General features: G+C 37.6%; 1 protein-coding gene across 1 annotated transcript in view; it reads right to left on the bottom strand.

Moving 5' to 3' along the window:
* ACVR2A (activin A receptor type 2A) overlaps positions 1–23672 on the bottom strand; it is an 84064-nt gene extending 60392 nt beyond the window's left edge. The window contains exon 1 of the mRNA XM_026492830.4: positions 22875–23672. Within this exon, the coding sequence (XP_026348615.1) occupies positions 22875–22929 (55 nt within the window). The 5' untranslated portion in view covers positions 22930–23672. The remainder of the gene's footprint in view (positions 1–22874) is intronic.
* Positions 23673–24198: the final 526 nt, after the last annotated feature.

Raw genomic sequence — 24198 nt, 5'->3', positions numbered from 1 at the left:
AAAGGGTATAAAAATGTAATATTAGAATATTTTCTAATATTAAAGGAAGAATACAAACTACCTTTTTAATTTACCCATTTAATAACTGATTATCCCTGAGGGAAAAACATCTAGAAGTCATCAAAGATTGCTTTTAAAGATATTAAAAGACAATGACAGAAAGAACTGATCTAAGTTATAAAGGGCAATATATTATAATCTTTAGGAAGGAATAAAAAACAAAGCAAAAAACAAATTACTAAAACCTTGAACAAAAAAGACAGGTTATCTACATCTAATATTTCAAGAAGATAGAGAGTCTTTCCTCAAAATTCAAGAGTTGGTGTTACTTCTCAGTTTAACAATCCCCAAGGGTTGCTACAGGGGGAACAAAGTAAAATCTTAAAGTACAGACCCAAGACTCCATTTCATCTGTACCTAACTTATTTTTCTAACCCTATCTCCCATTACATTTTCCACCTTTTCTCTCCTGTCTAAAAGGGGTATTCAGCATATCTATAAATATTATCATATTTACTGCCTCAATGCTCTTGCATATGCTGGCCACTCTGTGGCCATCTTCTTCCCCATCAAAGCCCAGTGGGATTATACTTGGTGAAATCCTGTTCTTCACAGGTTAGGTCAAATGTCACTACTTCCACATATAATTCTTTTTATGTCTGATCACTGAACATGAGCTTGAACACCTACCTACCTACTCTAGCAGCACTGAGCCAGGCACCAAGAATTCAGAGAGGAATTAGACAAACCCCTTACAGATCCAATGTAAAAAGAGAAAATATCAATAATGTAGGAAGTATAACAATAACTAAATGAGTAAGATGGTATGGAAACACAGAAAGGAGTACCTAACAACTTTCTAGGGGAGGTCCCACAGGAACTGCAGGAAGTACAAAATGAGTGGAGTTTGGAGGCAAAATCAAAGTATATGGGGGGAGGGGAGAGATTAGAAATTTTTTTAGTGTCACAGGATCAAAGTAGGAGACAGTGAGTGGCAGGAAATGAAGTTGGAAAGGAAGAGTCCCAGGGGGTACTGTATGTCATGTTAAAAAGCCTGGCCTTCATCCTGTGTAGGTGATTAAGTCAGTACAGAGAATGTAAGCAGGTGAGTGTCAGGGTCAGATCTGCACATTCATGACAGATCTCTCAGCTTCTGTAGTCTCCATGGTTTCCAGCAAATTGTGTGGAAGACAGGTTTTCTTTTTCCCTTGTCCTTTTTTTTTTTTTTTTTTGCTTTTTTTGGTGAGGGGTAAGGGGGCTAGTCCCTTTAAGAGTCAAGGGAAGGGATGATAAGGGTAGAACACTCTGGTAATGGGAATGGGCAAGCAAGAATAGATTCAAGAAATATTCAGAAGGTAAAATTTACAGGATTTAGTAATTTCATGGATTTGGCAAAACACCAAGAAGTGTTGAAGATGGCACCCAAGTTTCTGTTTCCAAAAGGTTTCAATTTTAATCTTCCCCTTTCTATAATCTCTCTCCTAAACCAACCCCTTAAGTACATAAATACCTCAACTCTCTCCATCTCTTTTCATCCCTTCTCAGTTTACAATTTCTTAAGTTATGGACCACAGCTGAACCCACTTCCTCATCTACATTTCACTCCTCATCTTCTACAGTGGTTCCTGTCTCCACCATTCCACTGAAATGTCTCTTGCTAAAGTTACAAATAATCTCCAAATTGACAAATCTAGTATTGACTTTTCAGGCTCTGTCTTATTTGGTCTCTCTGGTACTGATGAATATTTCCTCTATCCAGATTTCTTACAATGACACTATATTTGTTTCCTTCTACCTTCCTGACCACATCTTGGTCTCCTCTACAAGCTCTTCCTTTATCCTCTCTCCCTACCCTGAAAATGTTAGTGTTCCCTAGTTTGATCTTTGGCACTCTTTATTCTTCCCTCTGCCTAGCTGATTTCATGCCTATACATTTATTAGCTGAAGACTCAAATCTCTTTCCAGCTAAGATCTGTATTATCAACTACTGATTTGATATCCCTACCAGGATAAGCTACAAGTACTTTTTGACCTCAACTTGATGAAAACTTAAGAGATATCCTTATGCTAAAGTTCTAATCTGATAAAGCACTCTCCAGCTCAAAATGGCCCTTCACAGCCTTCAGCACGAAGTTAACGCTCCCACACAAAACAAGCCCTTCATGATCTGATCCCTGTCCATCTCCGCAGACTCATCACTAAGCCTATCACTGCTTCGTGCCCCATGTCTCATGACCTAGGTCTCATGAACTAATTCCAGTTCCTCAAAGATGTAATAATGATCTATGTCCATGTATAAGTTGTTTCCTCTGCATGTGTCTAGTCATTCTTGGCTCCTTTAGTCCCTTTCTACTCCCAAGTACAGGGACAGACAGCATAGATTCACTAAGAATTTGTTAGAAATGTAGAACCTCAGGCCCCACTCCAAACATATTAAATCAAAAATCTGCATTTTTAACATTATCTCTGAATGATTTATATGCATATTAAAGCCTGATAAGTACTGCTTTATCAAAACCATTACTACAATATACAACAGGTAACACAGAAAAGGACAAATCTAACACGTTAGTTACTTCCAGAGTCTTAATCTAAATTATTCCTTCACACACACTGCTTTTGACTGAGTAGTAATGGACTTTGTTATTAACTCTCCACTTCTTACAGTCTCTTCTCTCCCTCTGGATTTAGTGCTCGATCCTATTTTGCTGGCCATGACACTGGCTGCACTGAAAGATGCTCACTCTCTGCCCTGAGGCTGTATGTTCCCACACCTTGGAGGCTTCCATACTGGGATGTCTCAACACCAGGAAGCATACCCCCCAGACCTGACAAAGACAACGTAAAATATTCCTCCCACTCTGTTCCCCTAGTGAACTCCTAATCATCCTTCAAAAATGCTTTCAGCATCATTGAGGGAAAACATTACCTGACTCCCTCCAAATTGAATTTAGGCCACCTTTTTCAGTAGTCCCAAGGCACTCTAATATAGATACAATGTGCTGCATAATGGCTACTTTACTAATCTCCATTCCCCAACAAAACTGTGAGTCCTCTAGGATCAAGGCTGTGTTTTATTCATCCCCATATTCCCAGTTCTGACATGTACTTAATGTTTACTGGATGACTAATAAATAAGTCTGGAGTTCAAGGAGATCAAAGTGAGAGATATAATTCTGGACATCTATATTTAGTTAAAAATGAGAAATGGGATTACTTCAGCAGGGAAGGGTATGTAGATTAGGGAATTCCATAAGGATTTAACTCTTGAGAAACATAAAACTAAAAGAATGGGCAGACTGAGTACTGAGGTAGTGAGGAGGCTTCAGTCAGAAAAACTGGGAGAATAAAGGAACAAAAGAATTTCAAGAACAGGTAGACCATAGCATTAAAGTTATAGGAAAGTCAAGTAGTAACCAAATATAGGTTAAGAATCCTTTAGATTAGGCAATTAGAAAATCATTAATCTTTAAGGGAATTATTTTACTTACTTCAGGATGACAATGTGTTGAAGAGAAAACAAAAGGTACAGATGTGAAGCCAAAGTAGGATAAAAACCTTTCAAGAACTTCAACAGAGGAAAAAGGGAGACCCTTTCACATTAATGTATTCAAAAAATACTGAGCACTGGACAGTAGGAATGCAATGATAAACACAAAGGCCGTAATCCCTATCCTCATGGTGCAGCACTAAATTCAGGAAGAAACAAAGCCAAGAGGGACTCAAAAAGATTAGACCAAGGAGAATCTGAAAGGCATCCCTTACCTAGTAAAGTTGTAAAAGATAACCAAAGACTCCAAAAAAAAAAAAAGAGAGAGAGAGAGAAATGCCCCTTAGTGCCTAACACCATTAATTTTAGTAATTATCTCAAATGTTTTTGTATTACATTGTAAGTTAGGGTTAGGGTTCTTTTTTTTTTTTTTTTTTTTAAAGATTTTATTTATTTGTTTATTTGACACAGAGAGAGAGACAGCCAGCAAGAGAGGGAACACAAGCAGGGGGAGTGGGAGAGGAAGAAGCAGGCTCCCAGTGCTCCCAGCGGAGCAGGGAGCCTGATGTGGGGCTCGATCCCAGGATTCTGGGATCACGCCCTGAGCCGAAGGCAGACACTTAACGACTGAGCCAGCCAGGCGCCCCCAAAGTGATTATTTCTTAAACAAAGACTTCATATTCCTTTTACAATCTCCATAGTACCTGGCATACTCAGAAGCACACAGCAGGTACCCTTTAAATGTTGGCTGATTTCCATTATAGAAAAACAGATGACGGGTATGACAAAATTCGTTTATCTATAAATTCAGTCACTTAAATTCAAACCAAATTCCTATGGATTTATTAGTTTTGATTGCTCATTTGTCACCTTTTATTCATTCTTCCTAATCTAAGAAACCCAGAATAAATAAGGGATTTCCTTTTCTTCCTATTCTCTTCACCATCTTTCAAGTTTTCTGCAGGCTAACCTGTAATTTAAAAGTTATAGTAACAGAAAAATAAAGTTCTTAGATTTTGCAAAACAAAGTATGTGTTTTATCTTTTTATCAATCTGTCTTAATATGAATGTGGGCAGGGGAACCACAAATCCAAACGCCAGAACCATTCATACTTACCTAATATGTTCTTTCTCACTCAGCCAACATAGGTAACAGGCACCAAGTGAGCAATTAACTGCTACTACCATTAAATTATTTTTCAAATATCAGTCAAGAAGAATCTGGATTTGTTTTCTTCTACAGAAGCAAATTTCAATTAATTCATCCTCTCTGAATCAAAGTATAATCATTTTTAAAAGATGCATTTACTTTGATCCTTTCATTCACTAATTACTCAAGTAGTGATCAGAGCAAATGAATTCTGACCTAGTTCTGATTCTGGCTCATTGTGTAGCCAAAAGGAACAACGTCTGTTCCTCAGTCTTTAAACAGCTGTGGACTTTTACTTAAGAGGTGGAGAAAGCTCTGCTTTATCAGCTTACAGGAACCATGGTAGACCATCAAAAACTCAATCTGATAACTCGGCATTGTTTATTACACCATAGGTTTTAAGGGGTAACAGCAGCAACAGCTACTGTCAGGGTGGAAACATGGGGCAGGAACCTTGGCAGAACAGGTTCAAAGAAAATCACACTGCCCCGTAATTGGTAACTTCTATTTTAATATACATTTCAGAATATTTGATTCAATAGAAAGAACAGATTGAAGCCCTTAGTAAAATACCCTGGCTCTACCATTTATTTAGTTATGTAGCCTTAGGCAAGCCACTGAGTCTCGGGTTCTTCATCTATAAAATGGGAGTAATATCTATCTTGTAAGGTGAGTCACACACATTATCACTAAAACTTAAAAGCACTTAGCCCAGGGCATACAATAAGTGGTGGCTATTAATAATGGCAGCTTTAACAAATGTTAATCATTAATAACATTATCGTTTTACATAATGACTGAGCTATGACATAACTTGCCAGTTCCAATTTGACCAAAGAACGTAATAATGTAAAATTCTGGCACATGTGTAATGGGACTCACCTATTAATGACCCACCAGGACAAAAAATTTTAACCATTCTTCATCAAAAGCAAAAGTGATTGAGAAAAGCACATCTGCAGCAATCAAAGGCAAGATTTACCCAAGCAACAATTAACATATGTGGATTTGCAGCTGCCATCAAGCAAGCTATCAAGCAAAGAGCAAAACCACCTCTGCCCTGGAATTAGAGCTCACTTTGGTGTTTTTTTACTGCTGTACTGCTACTTCCAGCTCCCCACTTCCCCACCAAGCACGGATTTCTCAAAGTGTAATACAAGGATTATTTACAAAACAACTACCTCTGTAAATGACTGTAAAGATTCCCCCCACTAAGAGTGGGGAATGGCAGAGGAGAATGAGAAAAAAAAAGTTAGTAAGCATTCTTTACTTTTACAAAAGAACACTGAACTTAAAAATGAGGGTTTAAGCTCTAGCTCCACTGATTAGTGAATTTAAGCAAATTCTGTTATCTCAGAGTATGACTAAAAAACAAAACAAAAACATATCTCAAACAGGTTCAAATAGGATCACATCAGAACATACATGAAATCACTTGGAAAATTAGAAAACATTAATAAATGGAAGTTATCCTCCCAGAAATGTTGATACTCAAATACTGAAAAAAATCAAGTAAGATACACTTTTGGAAATTTCATTTCCCCTACCACACTCACATCCCTTTTGTCTTCATCTCATTTTGGAAAGATTTTGAGGTGCTCCCCTTTGGGAATATACTATTGAATGACACACTACTCCATTCTATTTTATAGTTTTCTGAAAAGATCCCCCCCAAATCTCTATACAAAATACCACCAAATTACATAATTGAAAATGTTAGTACTCTTCCCTGAAAACCAAATGATATTCTAGAATTAAACCAGAGTCCAATACATATATATATATGTGTGTGTGTATATATATATATATATATACATATATATATAACTATTATAAATAAAACAAACACTATTGTATCCTGAACAGCATGGCCATCTGCAAAAGTAGTTTCTCACTAAATATACCAGAATTCCCTCAATTTTAGATTCACTACACTTTACTTGTTCATGTTCAATAACTAGTTCAAGCTAGACACTGTGCTAGACAGAAATCAGCAGCAGCAACTTTTTGAGATTTAATTTTATAGCAGCTTTAGGTTCACAACAAAATGAAAATACAGAGATTTCTCATATACCCCCTGACGCCACACACGTATAGCTTCTTGCATTATCAACATCACTCACCAGAATGCTACATTTGTTACCAAGGATGAACCTTGACACATCAAAATCACCCAAAGCCCATAGTTTACCTTCGGGTTCACTCTTGGTGTTGCATATTCTACGGGTTTGACAAATGTATGATGACACATATCCATCATTAGCATATCATACAGAGTATTTTCATAGCCCCCAAAATCCTCTGTGCTTTGCCTATTCATCCCTTCCACCCCTGGCAACCACTAATCTTTTTACTAGTCTCCAGAATTTTGCCTTTTTCAAATGTCATATAGTTGGAATCATACAGTATGTAGCCTTTCTAGATGGACCTCTTTCACTTAGTAACATGCATTTAAGTTTCTGTGTCTTTTCATGACCTGATGGCTCATTTCTTTTTAGTGCTGAATAACATTCCATTGTTTAGATGCATCACAGTTTATGTATCCATTCACCTACTAAAGGACACCTTGGTTCTTCCAAATTTTGGCAATTATGAATAAAGCTGTAAACATCCATGTACAAATTTCTGTTTGGACTTAAGCTTTCAATTCCTTTGGGTAAATACCAAGCGGCATGATTCCTGAATCCTATGGCAAGAGAATGTAAGAAACGACCAAATTATCTTCCAAAGTAGCTGTGCCATTTCGCATTCCCAATGCACGAGAGTTCACATTGCTCCACATCCTTCCCAGAATTTGGTGGTGTCAGTGCTCCAGATTTTGATCTTTGTAATCGGTATGTAGCATTGTCTCACTGTTTTAATTTGTATTTGCCTGATGACTTTGATGTAAAAGCATCATTTCATATGCTTCTTTACCATCTCTACATCTTCTTTGATGAGGTATCTGTTAAGGTCTTTGGCCCATTTCTAAATCTGGTTGTTTGTTTTCTTCTTATTGAGTTCTAAGAGTTCTTTGTTTATTTTGGACAATAGTCCTTCATCAGATATTATCAAATATTGCAAATATTTTCTCCCAGTCTTATCTTTCAACTATTGTTTCTGAGTTATTTAGGACACTTACTACATGCCAGATATCATTCAAAGCACTGTACATTATTAACTCATCTACACTTTATAACAACTGTATAAAGTACTATTATTATCTCCATTTGCCAGATGAGAAAAATAAGTTGATCACAGAGCTAGAAAATAATGGAGCCAAGATACAAAACAAGGCGCTCTGGCTCCAATGCTCTTAACCTACACTGAACACCAAGCACTACACTGAAAGAATCTAAAAGAACTCAGGATCAGCTGATATAGATGGGCACATGAACAAGCAATTCTAATACAGAATATGGTAAGCAGTACCACAGGGGTAACCAAGAGGGATAAAAATATTAAGTCCAAGTCTTCAGATATTACCAGCTGAAGCTAATTCTATATACATTAGTAATTCCCATTGTAAAATCAAGACCCCCAAATCAGCCTGAGAAAAATTAACATATTTTACAGGGTTTGTCATCTTTCCATTCACTTAACCAGGTATCTATCTGTCTGCTAGGTTATGTTACTTTTCTAGTTAAGAACAATAGCCTTCCTACCAATCTTTTTCTTCCCAACACAATTCCAAATCAAGTTAGAGGTCAGAATTAGCATGAATTAGTTTTTGCCATATTTGCTAACAAAATATATAAGAGAACAGATATGTCTTAGACATTTAATATAATTTTTAAGTACTTAAAATGGGTAACTAAATCTGGACTGAGTATTGTTTAAGAGAAGCTTTCCTTAATAACTAGAAAAGAACTATTTTCAATTAGCATATCAAAGCTACTAGTCTCCAACGCCAAGACTTCTGCTTGTAACATGATTAACAGCAGTCCCTGTTCTACCTATACCCACTTATAAATTGCCACCTGGGAATAGCCAACCCATTCATGTGACCAGGTGGCCCTGCTACTTGGGTTTCCCTCCTTATTCTCCTTTCAACTAAAGACAAGATTATATTACTCTTCCTCACTAAACCTCATCCTCAAGCCCTTGTTGCTTCTGGTATGAGTTAAGAGCCCACACTGGTGTTAAGGTATGAAGGAGCAGGGCTAGCAGTACAGAGGGGGAAGAAGAAAAAATACGGGCAAAATGACAGCCTCTTCCTTCTTACACATCATATCATTCTTCACACAGCGTTCCTAACCATTTTCTTCCAGTGGCCTGTCCTAATACTTAAGCCAATGCCTTGTCTCAAGAAATCTGGTGAGTTGCCACCTACTAAGATGTTTTTTGTCCTCTGAAACACAATGGAAGTCATACATAGCTTCTTTCCCTACGGTAAAAACAACATGGTATAATGGAAGAAGTGCATATTCTAAAATACGGTGTCTGTATGAATCTCACTTAGGAAGCTGATTAGTTTAAGACCCTGTCTTCTCATCTATAAAACAGATAACTACTTCATAAAGTAACTTGATACCTGAAACACACTACAGCAAGCAGTAAAGACTTCCTTTCAATTTTTCATTTGGGTCTCATATATAATAAAATTTGGGGGGGGAGATCTCAGGATCAGTCCCTCAAACCCTTAAAGTATAGGCTTTCAAACTTTCTGACCACAAACCACAGTAAGAAATACATTTTTCATTGTGATCCAGTATACATATACATATAATCATACACATAACTGAAGTTTCACAAAATACTACCCTTACTATGTATGATCACTCTAATATTTTCTATTTCCTTTCTTCTCTCTGCTCCCCCTGCAACCCTTTTCCCTCCATGCCCTCCTCCCTAATCACATACACAAATCTCTTTTTAGTCTTGTCATCATACCACCCTGCTGGAGTCCCAAGGAGCCAGATACTTCCAGGATGCAAAGCCCAGCAGGTAGAAAAAGTGGCATCCCGGAAGGAGGAAATTCTGATAGGTGCTGAGGAGAGTCTGTCTGTCTTCTGGTCCAAGAAAGAATACTATATCCATTTTCTCTCAGAGACAATGTTATTGCTGGGGGGGCAAAATTGTACTGCTGGAATAAAGAACACTGGAGGTAAAAAAGGCTTGTAGATTAGTCTGCGAACTTACCCAACATATATGACAATGATTCTATAAGAAAATTCTTCCCAGGTTCCAGACAAAGTTTTTAAAACATAAAATACTTCTATGTCGAGAGGAGGGGTGCTATTTACACCATGTCTATGTTAGAGGCTGCTAAACTACTGCCTGTGGGTCAAATCCAGCCTGCAGCCTGTTTTTGGACAGCCCCTGAACAACAGTTTTTACATTTTTAAATTGCTGAACAAAATCAAAAGAATATTTTATGACACATGAAAATTACATAAAATTCAAATTCCAGTATCTATAAAGTTTTATTAGAACACAGTCACAGATTCATTTATGTACTATCTATAATGCTTTTGTGTTAAAACTGGCAGAGCTGACAGTTGCAAAAGAAATTGTCTAAAATATTTATTATCTGGTCTTTTACAAAAAAAGTTTGTGAACTCCTTAGTATTTGAAAGCATTCAACATTCATTCACAAATATTGGTTAAACACCTTTTATGTGTCAGACGCTGAGGAAACTACAGTGAATAAGTCAGATATGGTTCCCCACTCATAAGTATTCACGGAAGGCAAGTGAAAACAAAAGCTCCTAGGAATAAAAAACATTTGGTTTGTTGTAGGAACCAATATGGCAAAAGATGAGACTGGAGAAGGGCTATATCAAGCAATGCCTTTAAGGTCACTGTAAGGATCAGGCAATCCTCTAATATTTTACTATATATTCAGTTGTTTATAGAATTAACCCCTTTATTCACAATGTAAAGATAAATGTCTACTGATGAAGAATCACAAAGTCTGAATTAGAACTGTTACTACAGTTCACTTGAACCTAGCATTCTATTGCTCTCCTTAAAAAAAATCACTGCATTAATTACTAATACTTGGAATAATAATTCAACACTTAAAAAGTTTCAAGTGTATATGTGAAATGTGCTTGTGTTTATGTATGTAGCCTTTGATCCTCACTGTACTTTTATCAGGTAAATATTTATAAACTCCAATTTACAGATGAAGAATTAAGGTTACAGAATTTTCCCAAGTTCACATGGTTTATCACAGCATGGTAAAAAAAAAAAAAAGGCCCAACACCCAAGTTTTCTCCCTACAGAATGTCTGCTCTTTCTAGTATACCAGTCCAAGAAACTGCATAATTAATTACCTTCACTGAATTTGAGATGAAGGACCTTCTTACTGCTATTTGTTTGTTTTTGAGAAAATCATTCTTTCTAACCAACAGCTACATTTGTACCAACAAGATTAGCTTTTATTGCTATTAACTAGCTCTTAGTGGCCAACAACAGATTCCAATGGAAGAAAATTCTATACTCTGTAATAGACTAGGCTCTTCTAATTTCTTCTGCTCTCTGGCTTAGTGAGCTGATATCTTTCCCTATCACAGAAACAAGACTATTACTTTAAAAATACTGTTTAATCAAAACTGCTAAATATATGTTGCTAACTAGGAATTACAATTCTTGATGTGGAGCTATTCTCTGGCTACAATAGTGAAAGGTAAGATCTGCGGATAAAAGATCAAAACCACCCTTCACTGATTCAAAAAGAAAAAAGTATAACCAACACTCTTCTTCTCTGACCCTAACCTTTTAATTTTACTCCATCTTTCTGAAGTGAGGATCAGCTTGAGTAGCTCATTCCTCATAAAAATCATTCCGATAGAGGTAGTTGTACCTGACAGTCTGTTAGGTCCTCTCAGCAATTAAAGCCTCCTAATTTAATCATTTCTATTACTTCTAGCCCTCTCAGCCAGTAGACAATCTCTATTTACATTTTAACAAACAATTAGCAATGAATTTCCTAATTCAACACCCAAACCAGGTCTATGTATCTCTAAAGAAATAAGAGAATAAAAAAAGGTCAGCCGGTAAGATTTGTTATGTAACATTTATGCAGAATAAAAGGATGATCAGTAGCTATTTAATCATTTTCCCAGTCACAAAGAAAGGTGTTTTATCCTACTTCTGAATGCCTACTAATCAAATTGCTTTACTATTACCCTGCCTATCTTGCATAAGTTAATATCTCACAACTGCCCTTATTCATTATTTATCATTCTCTTTTAACTTTGACTTTTCATTTCTCCCCATATCATTTTAAAGTGTACCTGCACAAGTAATTTCAAGTCTTAGCTTAAATAAAAACAATTAGCAAATTCTATTCATAAATAATGTAGTATGAAACTCTAGTACCAATGAACACAAAACCTAGCAAACCAGTTATTTTTCTAGAACTACTTTACTTATGGTAATAAGAAATAAAATGGCCTATCATATTTACAGGATGAAACTGCACTTCTTTATTGAAGGTGGCTTACCAAAAACAGTTATCTTTACCTGCTTCCATAATGAGAGACACCAAATGAAAAGAGGCAGCCACCATTATATTTTTAAATTCAGTACAGTTTAATGTCTCTTCTGGCTTTATCTCTATGTAATAATACAGTTTTTCCTAGTCAGAGATGATGCTGCTGAACTTCTGCCAATATAGAGTTGATTTCCCTGTGCCAAGCACCACCTCCCCCTCCTACCAACAGTACAGGCTTGAAATCTTTCACAGATAAAAATATTCAAGCTGACTACTTAGAGTTAGAGGCTATAGCCCTGAGTAAAAATAAGAACCCATAGTATTAACTATTTATCCTTTCAGCCTTTAAGACCTTGATAACCTGTAAAGTATCAAATTCCTAAGAATTAAGATACAAAATATGCTGTTTCTACTTCTGAATTTTCAACCACACCAACAATACATTACATGTTTAAAATAAAGAGATGATCTTGTGAGAAAACAGGCATATTGAAAAGAAGCAAAGTCAAAGTTTCACAGAGAAATAGGAATGCTTAGTAAATAAGAATATAAATTAGCAAATGCACAAAATCTAAATATAGGAACTTGCCACAAAAATTCAATAAACTCTGGTCTGTGTTTTATTATCTCCTTTTTTTGGGTTTTTTTTTTTTTTTTTTTTGAGATGTGGTATTCCAAGTTTTCAGGTACACAATAAGCCTATCCATCTCTTTTTAAGAAATAATAAGTAGGACAAATATGGGGTGACTATGAAAATCTGAGAGGAAGATTAAGTGTAGGCAAGCTTTAGAATACAGAGAATGTTCAAAGCTAGAAGGGGTCTTGGAGAATCTCTCTAGTTCAGTTTAGGTTGATATAACAGTCTCCTACTCTCACCTCTTCACTCCTACATACCTCCAATATATTCTCCAGATAGCTGCCCAAGTGATCTCAACATATAACCCAGATCTAGCTCCTCCTTAACTCTTAGCTTTCCCACTGCCCTTTGAATTTTATTCTCACTCCTTCCCACATTAGATCAAAGCCCTGCATGATCTGGTCCCTGTCTATCTCTCCAGTCACAAGCCTGGATTCACTTCTTCAGGCAGGCAAGTAGGCATTTACTGAGTTTCTACTTTGTGCCAGAAACTGTGCTATCCCCTGATGCTATTGTGATAAAGGTGACACACCCCTCTAAGAACTTATACTCCTGCAGTGAAAAGTGCAGATAATAAATATGTAGATAAGCTAAGTAACTAGAGATTTGTGGTATGGATGTGAGGCCAATAGCTATCCTGTGAGTACCCTGTTTGCTTCTGTCAGAACTCATATGACTATCTGTAATTATTTTACTCATTTGGCTACTGACTTTAAGACTATAAGCTCCATAAGCACATAATCATATCTGTCTTGTTCATTGCTGCATCCCAAGCACTTAGTAGTGTCTAGCATGTAGTTCAACATTTGTTAATAAATGAATACTTATTTCATTCTCTTTAATTTAAAGCTGAGTAAAGTGAGGTCTCAGTGACTGCCAAGGTCAAAGAAGAGTAAGTAGCAAAGTAGGAATTTCACTGAGACTCTTAAGTTTTAGTTCAAGATATTATTATATCACATTCAAAATACTGATCTCAAAACTTGAATGATTATGTTTTCAAAGCTTGTAGTGTTACCCAAAAACAGACCTGAGGATCTTTCAAGACTTTACTTTTACATGAAAAATTTTAAAACACTTAAGTTTTAAGTAAAACTGTCTAAGAAAATATTTTAAATTCCAATAAATAGAAATGAGAATTCACTACAATGTTTCCTTTTAATGCATTCTACAACAATGAGACCTTAAAGAACGCTGTTTAAAAAAAAAAAAAAGATCTTATCTGAATGTTCTAGATATTTCCTGGCTCCTTTTTGGCACTCTATATTGATATTTTCTTTGGCAAATCATTTTAAATCATGACTAAATCATTTACTCACAATATTAGTTCATATTAACTGATAAGTAATTTACCAGCAAATTTAAAAATATCTCCCAAGAACTGAATCTATATTTTTAAATGTTTTACACACTACATTGTTAATAATGAGACTTAAAATAGGTTACAAATGAATATATGTATGTAACATCTACTATGAACCAGCTACTGTGTTATACGGCATATCACTTCATTAAATACACCTTGCTTTACAAATTTAAAAAATTAATCTTAGAGTTTTAGAAACTTGCCAAGATCTCATAATTTACCCATGCCTCCTCCTCTTAAAATAATGCTTTGGAAGAAGCTTGATTTATCATGTATAATCATAAAGATGTGAAGACCACATATAATCATCAAGATGTGAAGACCAAGATTTTTCCTAATAAAGGTTTCATTTCTATAAAATATATATTGCAAAGTTACTAATCATAAGTAGGAAACTCCTCCTCCAAGTTTTATATATGGATAGGCTTACTTTTATAACAATACGTAAAGATGGTTCATTTTTTAAATGTTTTAAAAAGCAACCACTTCCTTAATGGGAACTTCTAATAATTACATTATTACTTTACATTTATTTTCTTTGGCAAATTAGAGAATAAAATGATTCCCAATGTGACTATAGCTACTAAGAAAATAGTGAACCAAAGAAAAAAGTGCTTGCATCTAGTCCAAAAGAACAATATTGAAAAGGTTTAGGATTCAGGCATGAATAACATATACCAAGTCAAAAAAAGTTTCTAAATCTACTTCTATACAACAGTATAATTAATTTACTGTGAGGAAAATGCCTTATATAGATTTCAAAGAATGTAATCTGGATGGCCAGTATGAGCAGTAACTGCGATTACTATAATGTGACTATTATTTAAACACAAGCAACATACCACACCACAAGTGCTCAGAATTGTTTAACTTCACAATGAAGACATATCCATCGTAGTGTCTCTGCCCCCGTAAAAGAATACACGTGCTCATCTTTTCTATGTACTCTTATTTTTCCAAATCTATGTCTGTATTTTCATTCATGCTTATAATCTAAATCCATATCTGCCTGTAGAATTTCTTTAGTTATGAAAATGCTTCCTATTTTCTTCTGGTTTGATATTTCTTCACCAATTTTATTTAGTAGCCTACCATTCTACCTTAATCTTCAAACTGCTCTTCTATCTTATATTCCACATGTATATATTTGGGACAAACACCAAGATCTGTATCTCTCTTAGTTTTAATTCCTTTTCCTCTGATTTAACCCCCTCAAATGAGATTGTTTTACGTCTCCAAGCAATTATAAACATCTTCTCATCATATAAATCTCTTCCTCAGACTTAGTCAAAATTCCTTCATCTCCACTTGCCTTCCATCCATGGTCTAGTTTACTGGCAAACGCTCTCTGTGTTCCTGGATCCTGTTTTGTGCCTTTTCCTTCATATTAAGATGAACATCCCTCTCAACCACTGCCAAGACATTTTTTTCCCTATTATTAGGATCTATGTCCTCCAGCAAGCCTTTTCTAAATTAAGAAAAATCTGAACTCTTCAAAATTACAATCTAATTTTGTTTTAGCACCTTTGTGTGCTTAATTTATCCAGAGAATCCAGAAGAGAGAAGAGCTCAGCCAGGGCAGGTCCATGTTCTCTCTCGGGGACCAGTTTTCCCTATATTCTGTATCTAAGTACACATTCTCTATTGTAGATTAAATAATGAGTACATTTTTCAGTACACATACTTTTCACTGCACATGTTTACTTTGCAGCTTCCTTCTCAGAGAACTGGGTAGAGAGAATAAGGGACTGTTGAAATAGGTCACTATTTCTTAGGAGTTTAGAACCCATTAGTTGATCACTGAATTAATGGATCACAATAAAAAAAAATTTTAGTGAAACAGAAGATAAAAATAAATAAAAATCTTACACAAAGTAAGAGTTAATTCACAAAACTTCTTTTTATATGGGAACTGAGTTATGATGCAATGTGTATTTCTTACTGTGGGTTATGGTCAAAAAACCAAACAGAACTGGAAGATCTCTAAAATGCCTTCTAAATCTGTGTGATTCAAATTATATTAAAAGATTTAATCTAAGAATCAGAAACACAGCATTTAAAAAAAATGAACAGAACTTAAGGATACCCTAAAAACAACCAGCAAAATCATTTTTTCTTAATAAAATGTCATTATTAAACTCTAACCTTAAGATTATAGAATCATAAAGCTTTTAGAGAGGAAAAAAGTTCAGAAATAATCTAATCCAACTTTATTGCTTTAATACAAAAAAGGAAAACCCAGGCCCAGAAATGAAAAATATTCATTTTATCCATTCACTAAACATTTTCTCAGCACCTACTGTGTGCCAGGTTCTAGGACTGGACCTGTAGGTAGAGATGTCTTCAAAGAGCTCATGGTCTAACATGTATAGAGGTAAATAAACATTTGTAGTAATTACTGCAATCAAGGTCGTTTAGAATACAAAGCAACTAACTCAATCTGGGTTGGGTGGCAGAAAAATTGTTTCTAAAGAGGTAATACTTCTCAGTCTTAAAAACAAGGAGTTAGCCAGGTAAAGGAGGAAGAACTAACCTATACAAAGGTACCATACTGATATACAATAAGGATGACACATTGAAAAAACTACAAGTCAAGTTTGTATAGCTGGAACATAGAACTCATGCTAAGGAGGAGCCACAGCTGAATACCTAGTATTTATGTGATATTTAATCTTCCAAACCACTCTCTGAGGTAGTCACTATTAATATCCCCATTTTGTAGATGATAAAACTGAAGCGCAAAAGGTGAAGTGATTTGCCCAAGGTTAAACTGTGAAGCCAGGATGTAAAACGGGGAAGTCTTACTCCAAAGCCTATCCTCTTAAGCCACTATACCAAGAGGTTAGAGAACACAAGCAGGAACCAAATGATAAAGCACCATTCTAAGTACATGCCATTCTAAGACTTTAGATTTTATGCTAAAGGTGACTCACAGTGAAATGTTTTAAGCAGGAGTGACATATTTAGATTTATTTTTTAATGAGGTCAATCTGGAAGTTATATGTCGACAGATTGGAACAGGAAGTAGTGACAGGGATCTAGTCTTAACTAGAAAAGTACTACAATAATTCAGGTAAGAAAAATAATAGATGAGCTGACAGTGGCAGTGCTGACACCAGAACCAAAGTCCACTGACCACTGGGATCACATTCTTGCCCAGTATCCATAAGAACCTCCAAATTTTTTCTTTTAAGCCCACTAGTCTAACAGTTTTTAAAAATCCAACCTCAGAGATAATACATTTCCTTTAGACCCTTAATTAAACAAAATGTGACGACTAGATGCATTTGGGTATATGCAAGTGACTAACAGAAATCCAGTTGGAGAATGACAGAAAGTCAATTGCTATCTACAGTAGTTTTCTTACCTTCTTGACTTCTCCTTCTCCTTCCTCTATACACTATTCCTGGAACTTTCATGTTCAATAGTCAATTTGAAATCAATGTTCTGTCTAGACATGACTATTATAACCTAACAAAATTAAATCTACCACAGAGGAAGTCTGATGTGGTCCCAGCTGTGGCAATAAATATATTCTCTGGTCTGGTCAAATTTTGGCTTAAACTGAGATGATGAATGAATAATAACAAAAGACAGACTTTTTGAAAGCGGCAAAGATTTGAAGAAAACCGAAATATTAAAAAAGTTATAACAGTGGGGCACCTGGGTGGCTCAATGGGTTAAGTGTTGAACTCTTGATTTCGGCTCAGGTCATGATCTCAGGGTCATGAGATCGAGCCCTATGTTGGGTCCCACACAGGATTCTCTCTCTTCCTCTGCCCCTCCCCCCCCCCAAAAAAAGGTAGTGGGGGAGGGAGTAAGAGCAATCCACAATTGAAGCCATTTGATTCCAAAAGAGTAAAACTACTCCCAAGTGTGTGTGTGGTAGTCCAGAAACCAACAAATGAAAGAACAGTGGAAAAGACTATCTGGTCAATTCTCGAACACTCTAAATTGAATCTGTTTTCATTTAAACCATGTGTGAACCCTCTTGAGCCACCCCTGATGCTAAGCAACAAGTAGGTTCCATAAGCAAGCAGCCTGCAGTACAGGGAAGTACCGAAGGAAAAAAGAATATAAACAAAGAAGGCATGAAGTGGAAAGGGAAGCATAATGAAAGGGAATGGAAGAAATTATGAGTTATAGAATATGGAATAAAAAGTGAAAGAGTACTAGTACTAGTGCCCCTAATATCAAACACTGCTAACCTTACCTGACTTAATATCTAAGAGGAACCATGCAGGACAAGTGGCAACATAAGAGAGCATGAAAAGACAAATATAAATCACAGATTTTTGAGACACCAAAGATGAGAAATAAGAGTACACTACTTACAAAAGTAAAAAAGCAAAAAAATAGTTTTAGAATCTAAAGGAACGTTTACAGATTACTAAAATCTCATTTGGTTTAGTTATGCTTTACTTCTCATGAAACAGTGAACCCAAAAGGTGAAGATGTCAGTAGTATCAGAGATATGTGAGTATGAGAAGGTGTGTTACAAAGATAGTATGAGGCTTATTTGCATATTTTTGTGGGAGTGATTTCAGAATTTTTCCTTTCAATGGTGTAATGCTACTTACACTTTTTCACTTTAATTCTGGTTCACTTCCTTAAAACTAGAGTTCAAAACAAGGTAAGCACTTATTAATTATGGTCAAATTTTAACCTTAAAAAGGACAAGGGTCTATCATAGATCATAGAATATTAATTAGTATAGCCTAAATGAGTCTAATGATAACCAAAACCCAGCCAATAATTCTCCAGAAAATTATGTAATTAAACCGCTTTAAAACATTCTTCATATTAAAGTCATTAAAAAGAAGAAGAGAAGAAATATCCTTTAAAAAAAAAAAAGACCCTGAATTCATACTTTGCAACCTTTCAGACACATGTAATAGTGTACATATTTCATATGAAACTTACAAAACTTTCCTGCACCATGTTAATCTCTCTCTCTCTCACACACACACACAACCCAGCTGCCACCACACAGTCCAGACAGTGATTTTAATAAGGATAAAAGGAAATATCCTTAAAGATGATTATCACAGCAAAGAGACTACTGGATCAAAAGCAAATATAATTAAACCTGATACTTTGACCAATTATTCATCCTATTCAGGAATATAGAGTCTTCATGGGCTCTCCATTATAGCAAAGCAATGGGTATGGAGAGTTTATTCATAACTCAGTAAAATATTTTTATTAAACTATAATAAGATGAAATAATGTATACACCTTTAGTCTGTTTTTCTAACATAATCATTCTAATTTTAAAAGATAATGAAAAGATGAAAGCTCTCAGTATAAAGTCACCTGAAGATCAATAGCATATCCTTGTAAAATCTGGATGACTGACTGTGGGAGTGGGAAGCACGACCCTTTTACTAATATACTAATACTTTTAAAAATGAAGAGTTTAAAACAAAGCTTCTCAACCTCAACACTATTGACATTTTGAGCCAGATAAGTGTTCACTCTGGAAGGCTCTCCTGTGCATTACGGGATGATTAGCAGCATCCCTGCCCTTTATGCACTAGATGCAAGTAGCATACCATCCCCCACAGTTGTGACAACGAAAAATGTCTTCAAATGTCCCCTGGGGGAGAGGTGCAGGGGAGGGAGCAAAAGACACCCAAGCTTGAGAACTACTGGCTTATGAATAGAAAAAATTTCAACAAGAATTGGTGCGGGAGGGCGTTTGTTTTCTCTTCTGGTTTTGATGTTCTAATATATTGTATTTGAATTTGATCACAAACTACATTTAAGAGATTCTGCCTGTAGAAAACAAAGCATTTAATATCTATCACTTGTTAGCCAAAGTTCAGCCGAGTCCCAGAAGATTCACTCTACTGCCAATTCTCCCTCCAACAGCACATATACTCACTCACAGAAACATACACAGGCGTGTGCGCACACACACGCACACACACAAACACACACACACTATTGCCTAGCTGAAGTAAAGGAAATGCACATAATTACTTTATTTCCATTTCTTATTTCATCGAATATATGGACCAGACTGCTCCAGTTCCCACAGAAATTCAAACAAATTCTCAACTTATTCAGTGCAACTCAAATACCACAATAGCTGCATCATTCTAGGTAAGATAAACCTAAGTATTAGAGCAAGTATTAAACTCAGTTTACAAATGGTGAAGAAAGATACAAATTAACTACAATGCTTTAAAAACAAACAAAAAAACCCTAAGAAATACATCTGTGTTTTGAAACAGAATCTAAGGAAGGATAAGAAGAATGAAAAAATTCAAATACAAAAGGAATCTGAAGGTATTTGAGGATGAGAGCAAAACTCAAAAATGTTTCCCCTAGAATTACATTAAGAAATTACATACTTGGCCATATCCTACAGGAACAGTCTGCAAAATCAGTCTCCAGTATACATACCATGGGATGGAAACAGAAAAATCAAAGTCTGCAAAATACTAACAGTAAACATCCATCCTAAAAACCTGAAATACAACAGCTCTTTACTACTATTTTTAATTTGCTTAAAAAAAATCAAATATCCAGAAACAAAAAACAACTTGAGAAATTTTTAAATTCTCATAAAAACAGCCATCCTCATACTTCCAGCATGCCAGATTACATATTACATAGAAAAATCAATTAGGAAAAGAAACATCATAATCTTTTAGAGTACATTTGATTCATAACAAAAGCCTTTTTAAAAATCAGATATTTTAAGTACTAAAAATCTTCACACATAAACATGGATTAAAGTCTTTTAAGATGATTTCAATTATCTTCAATAGAATTATATTTTAGTTCAACTAGGAATTATTTGAAAAAAACTATGCAACAATATTTATTACCAGTTTTATGTAATTCTGCTATATATATCTATATGCTCTGTAGCAATAAAAATTACTGTGTTTCAAAATTTTAGCTATTAACCTCCTGGCCCACTGAAAGTAATCCTACAAAAAACTAATGCTCCATTCTTTTTACTTCTAAACCAAGCACAGGAAGCTGTAAGATCTGTAGCGACAGCCTGCTTTTCCAGAAGTAATACCTTGAGACTGCTCAAGAATAACCTCCTTCACCAATTAGTGTGACTCAGGTGGGTTTGGGAGGGAATAATGTCCACAATTCCTTGGTCAGTGGCCATGATGCCCCTCCTCCTCAAGGGCAGGAGATCAGAGAAAGGGATTTGAACAAGAGGAGTTCACCAACCAGAACATACAGGAACACAGGAGAGAGAGTACTACAGGAAAAATAAAAACTACACAGTTAAGTCATGTCACAAAAGCAAGAGGTTTAATGTTATCAAGGTATTCATTCATTTCAGAGACACCATTGTTTATCTTCCTCCCCAAACCGTGCACAAAAAGAACTGTCAGCCTGCCTTAAGCATGTTCCTTCTTCCATTTAAACAGACATGATTCTTTGGTTAATCTCTGGCAATGATCGCCATTTCACAACACATTTAGCCCACCCGGAACTGATCAATACCACTACAGACATAAGACTAGACTTTATCCATTTATTAACCACAAGGAAATGTACCGTTCAGCAAAATTCTATACATTACAAAAGATTCTATTAAAAGAGGGGGCTGGGAGGATGGACACACACACACACACACACACACACACACCACAGAGGTACACAAAGAAAAGACTAACACCCTCTAATTTCCCTGTAGCAAAGGAGATAAAGACATAGCCATGAAACCTGTCAATTCGTTCACCCCCTTAATTCTCTCTCACAACCTAGTAACTGAATATTGAATTTTATGATAAATAGATCCATTGCGACTTTAAAATTGTTTCATATATCAAACTAACTCTCCTGTTACGTACATTTGCACACCTTTGAGCTAGGTTGTATTCATTTACGGAATTTCAAATACAAAAGACTAGATAGTTTTCCAACCACTGGTTGCAAGCATAGAACGTTCTCACAAAATCAAATTTCAAATATAAAAGGACCAAATTATTCTTTCAACCTTGGGCCAAAACCTATTTTATGATTATAATGTATTTGACAGTATGAACAATCTCAAATGGCTGCTCTAAACCAAAAACAATGCTTCAATACAACGCGTTTAAAATAAGTATTCCGTAGGTAAGCAAAATCTATGCCAGAAAAGAGCACATAAATGGTGGTTGAAAGCCAGCACATTACCAACACACAGCGGCATACCTCTTCTGCACTGGGTTATTGTTAATACTCCAACAACAACAACTACAACTATTTTTAACACTGCTGGACACTGAAGTTGAAGAAAACGTAAGGGGAGACCCAGATGAAATTGCTGATATGATGCATTGTTTCTCACGGTCAAAATTAAGTAACAACTGGCTAGATCTCTGTCGTGATAGTCACTGGTGAAGCACTAATTAAAAGACGATTAAAATAAAACACCCTTATTTTGGAGATGCCACACTAAATGACATTTTGGAAAACGCCTTTCGGGTCTCAAACCTTTGCATGGATTGTCACTTGTGGTATATGTGGCTTAACTGCAACCCAACCAGCGCTGTCATCCAATGTTATGGCCACAAACCATGACTTTCTCACTTCCACAACAGAGCAGTCACTCTTATCAGTTCGCCAACCTAACTCAAAACGAGAAAAATTCATGGAGATTTCCAGATCACAATCAGACCTGGGGGGTCGCAGCCGAGGGGCTCCGGGTCCGGGAAAACCTCCCCGGGCTCCACTGAAGCTCGCCGACCCAACAACAACCGCGGCCAACAACAACCGCGGCCGCCAGCAGCGGCGGCAGCGGCAGCAGCAGCAGCAGCAGCAGCCCCGCCGCGCCGCGCTCCAGGCACCTACCTGAAGAACAGGAGATAAGAAAGACGGCAAACGCCAACTTTGCAGCAGCTCCCATTTTCCCGAGGCGCCGGGGAATCCGTAGGAAGTTCTCGCTAGATATCCAGTTCCCTGGGTCTTCCTCGGAGACAAACCTCCTGGTGTAAAATCAACCGTCATAAAACATATTCGGAAGCCCCGACCAAAAAAACGTTCACGGGGTTAAGAAAAAGAAAAAAAAAGGGGGGGGGAGAGCACAACAATAAAAAAAAAAAAATGCACCACGGGGGAAAAACCGCCACACACACGCACAACACACAAAACCAAACAACGAAAAGCCAACAACAACAAAAGCGGGTTTAAATCACTGTCAAAATCACTGTCAGCTCCGCTCGCCTCTCGGGTCTCTCGGAACAAAACGCCAGGCTGAGGCGACGAGGAGGCGGCGGCGGTGGCGTCCGCTGCCGCCCGGACAGTTCGGGAACCGAGCTGGGTCCGACGTCCGGACCGACCTTCAACCCGGACACCCAAAGTCCGCGGACCACTGGCGGCCGAACTCGCGGCCGTGGCGGTCGAGGCAGCTGCCGCGCGGGGAAAGAGCAGCGGGCGGCGGCGGCAGCAGCCGTGCAAGCGGCGGCCAAGTTCTGGTCCAGGCTCTGGCTCCGGCTCCGGGCTCCGGGCTCGGCCGCGTTTTCGGTCCCCTGGCCTCCGCCGGCCCCGCCCCCCAGACTTCCGGTTCCGGCCCGAAGCTGGAAGCCAGGCACCGCGGAGAAACGCTCCGCCGCGGCGGCGGCGGCGGCAGCGGCGGCAGCGGCCGGGCGCAGCGCGCGTGCCGGGCCGGGAGCGCGAGGAGATTGTCGGGGAAGCGAGGCGGGAGCGGGGGAGGGGTGAGTGCGAGGGCGGGGCCGGCTGGAGGGCGAGGAGGCGGGGCGGACGGAGACTCGTTACCGCGAGGCCTCGGCGTCCGGCCTGCTTGGCCTGCTGGGCTGTGGGGCTCGAGTGGGTGGGTGATTAGATGCGGTCGGGGTCGTGGGGCGCCTGGTTTTCTAATTGAGCCCCACTGGCCTCTCTGGAACGTACACCCGCCTGATCAATGGGAACCTAAGAGGAACAGGAGCCTGAGGCGGGGCGGGTGGCCAGCGACTCCGAGGGGCGTCTGCGGCGCCCTGTCTTTCCTCTGGGGGGACGCCTCGTCCGCACCGAGACTCCGGGTGCCGGGAAGCCTGGGGGGTGTGAGCCTGTCCGCCGCGCCCGCGAAGCTGCCCTAGCGAGCTCGGTGTGCGCGAGCTGGTGGTGTCTGTGCCCCGAGCCTTAGCTCCGCGTCCCACCCTTGTAGCCGCTGCTTAAG

This window comes from Ursus arctos, unplaced genomic scaffold, assembly GCF_023065955.2.
Source record: "Ursus arctos isolate Adak ecotype North America unplaced genomic scaffold, UrsArc2.0 scaffold_1, whole genome shotgun sequence".
In the NCBI taxonomy this organism is placed as follows: domain Eukaryota; kingdom Metazoa; phylum Chordata; class Mammalia; order Carnivora; family Ursidae; genus Ursus; species Ursus arctos.
Note: the sequence above shows the minus strand (reverse complement) of the source record. Positions and strands in the feature narration are given on the sequence as shown.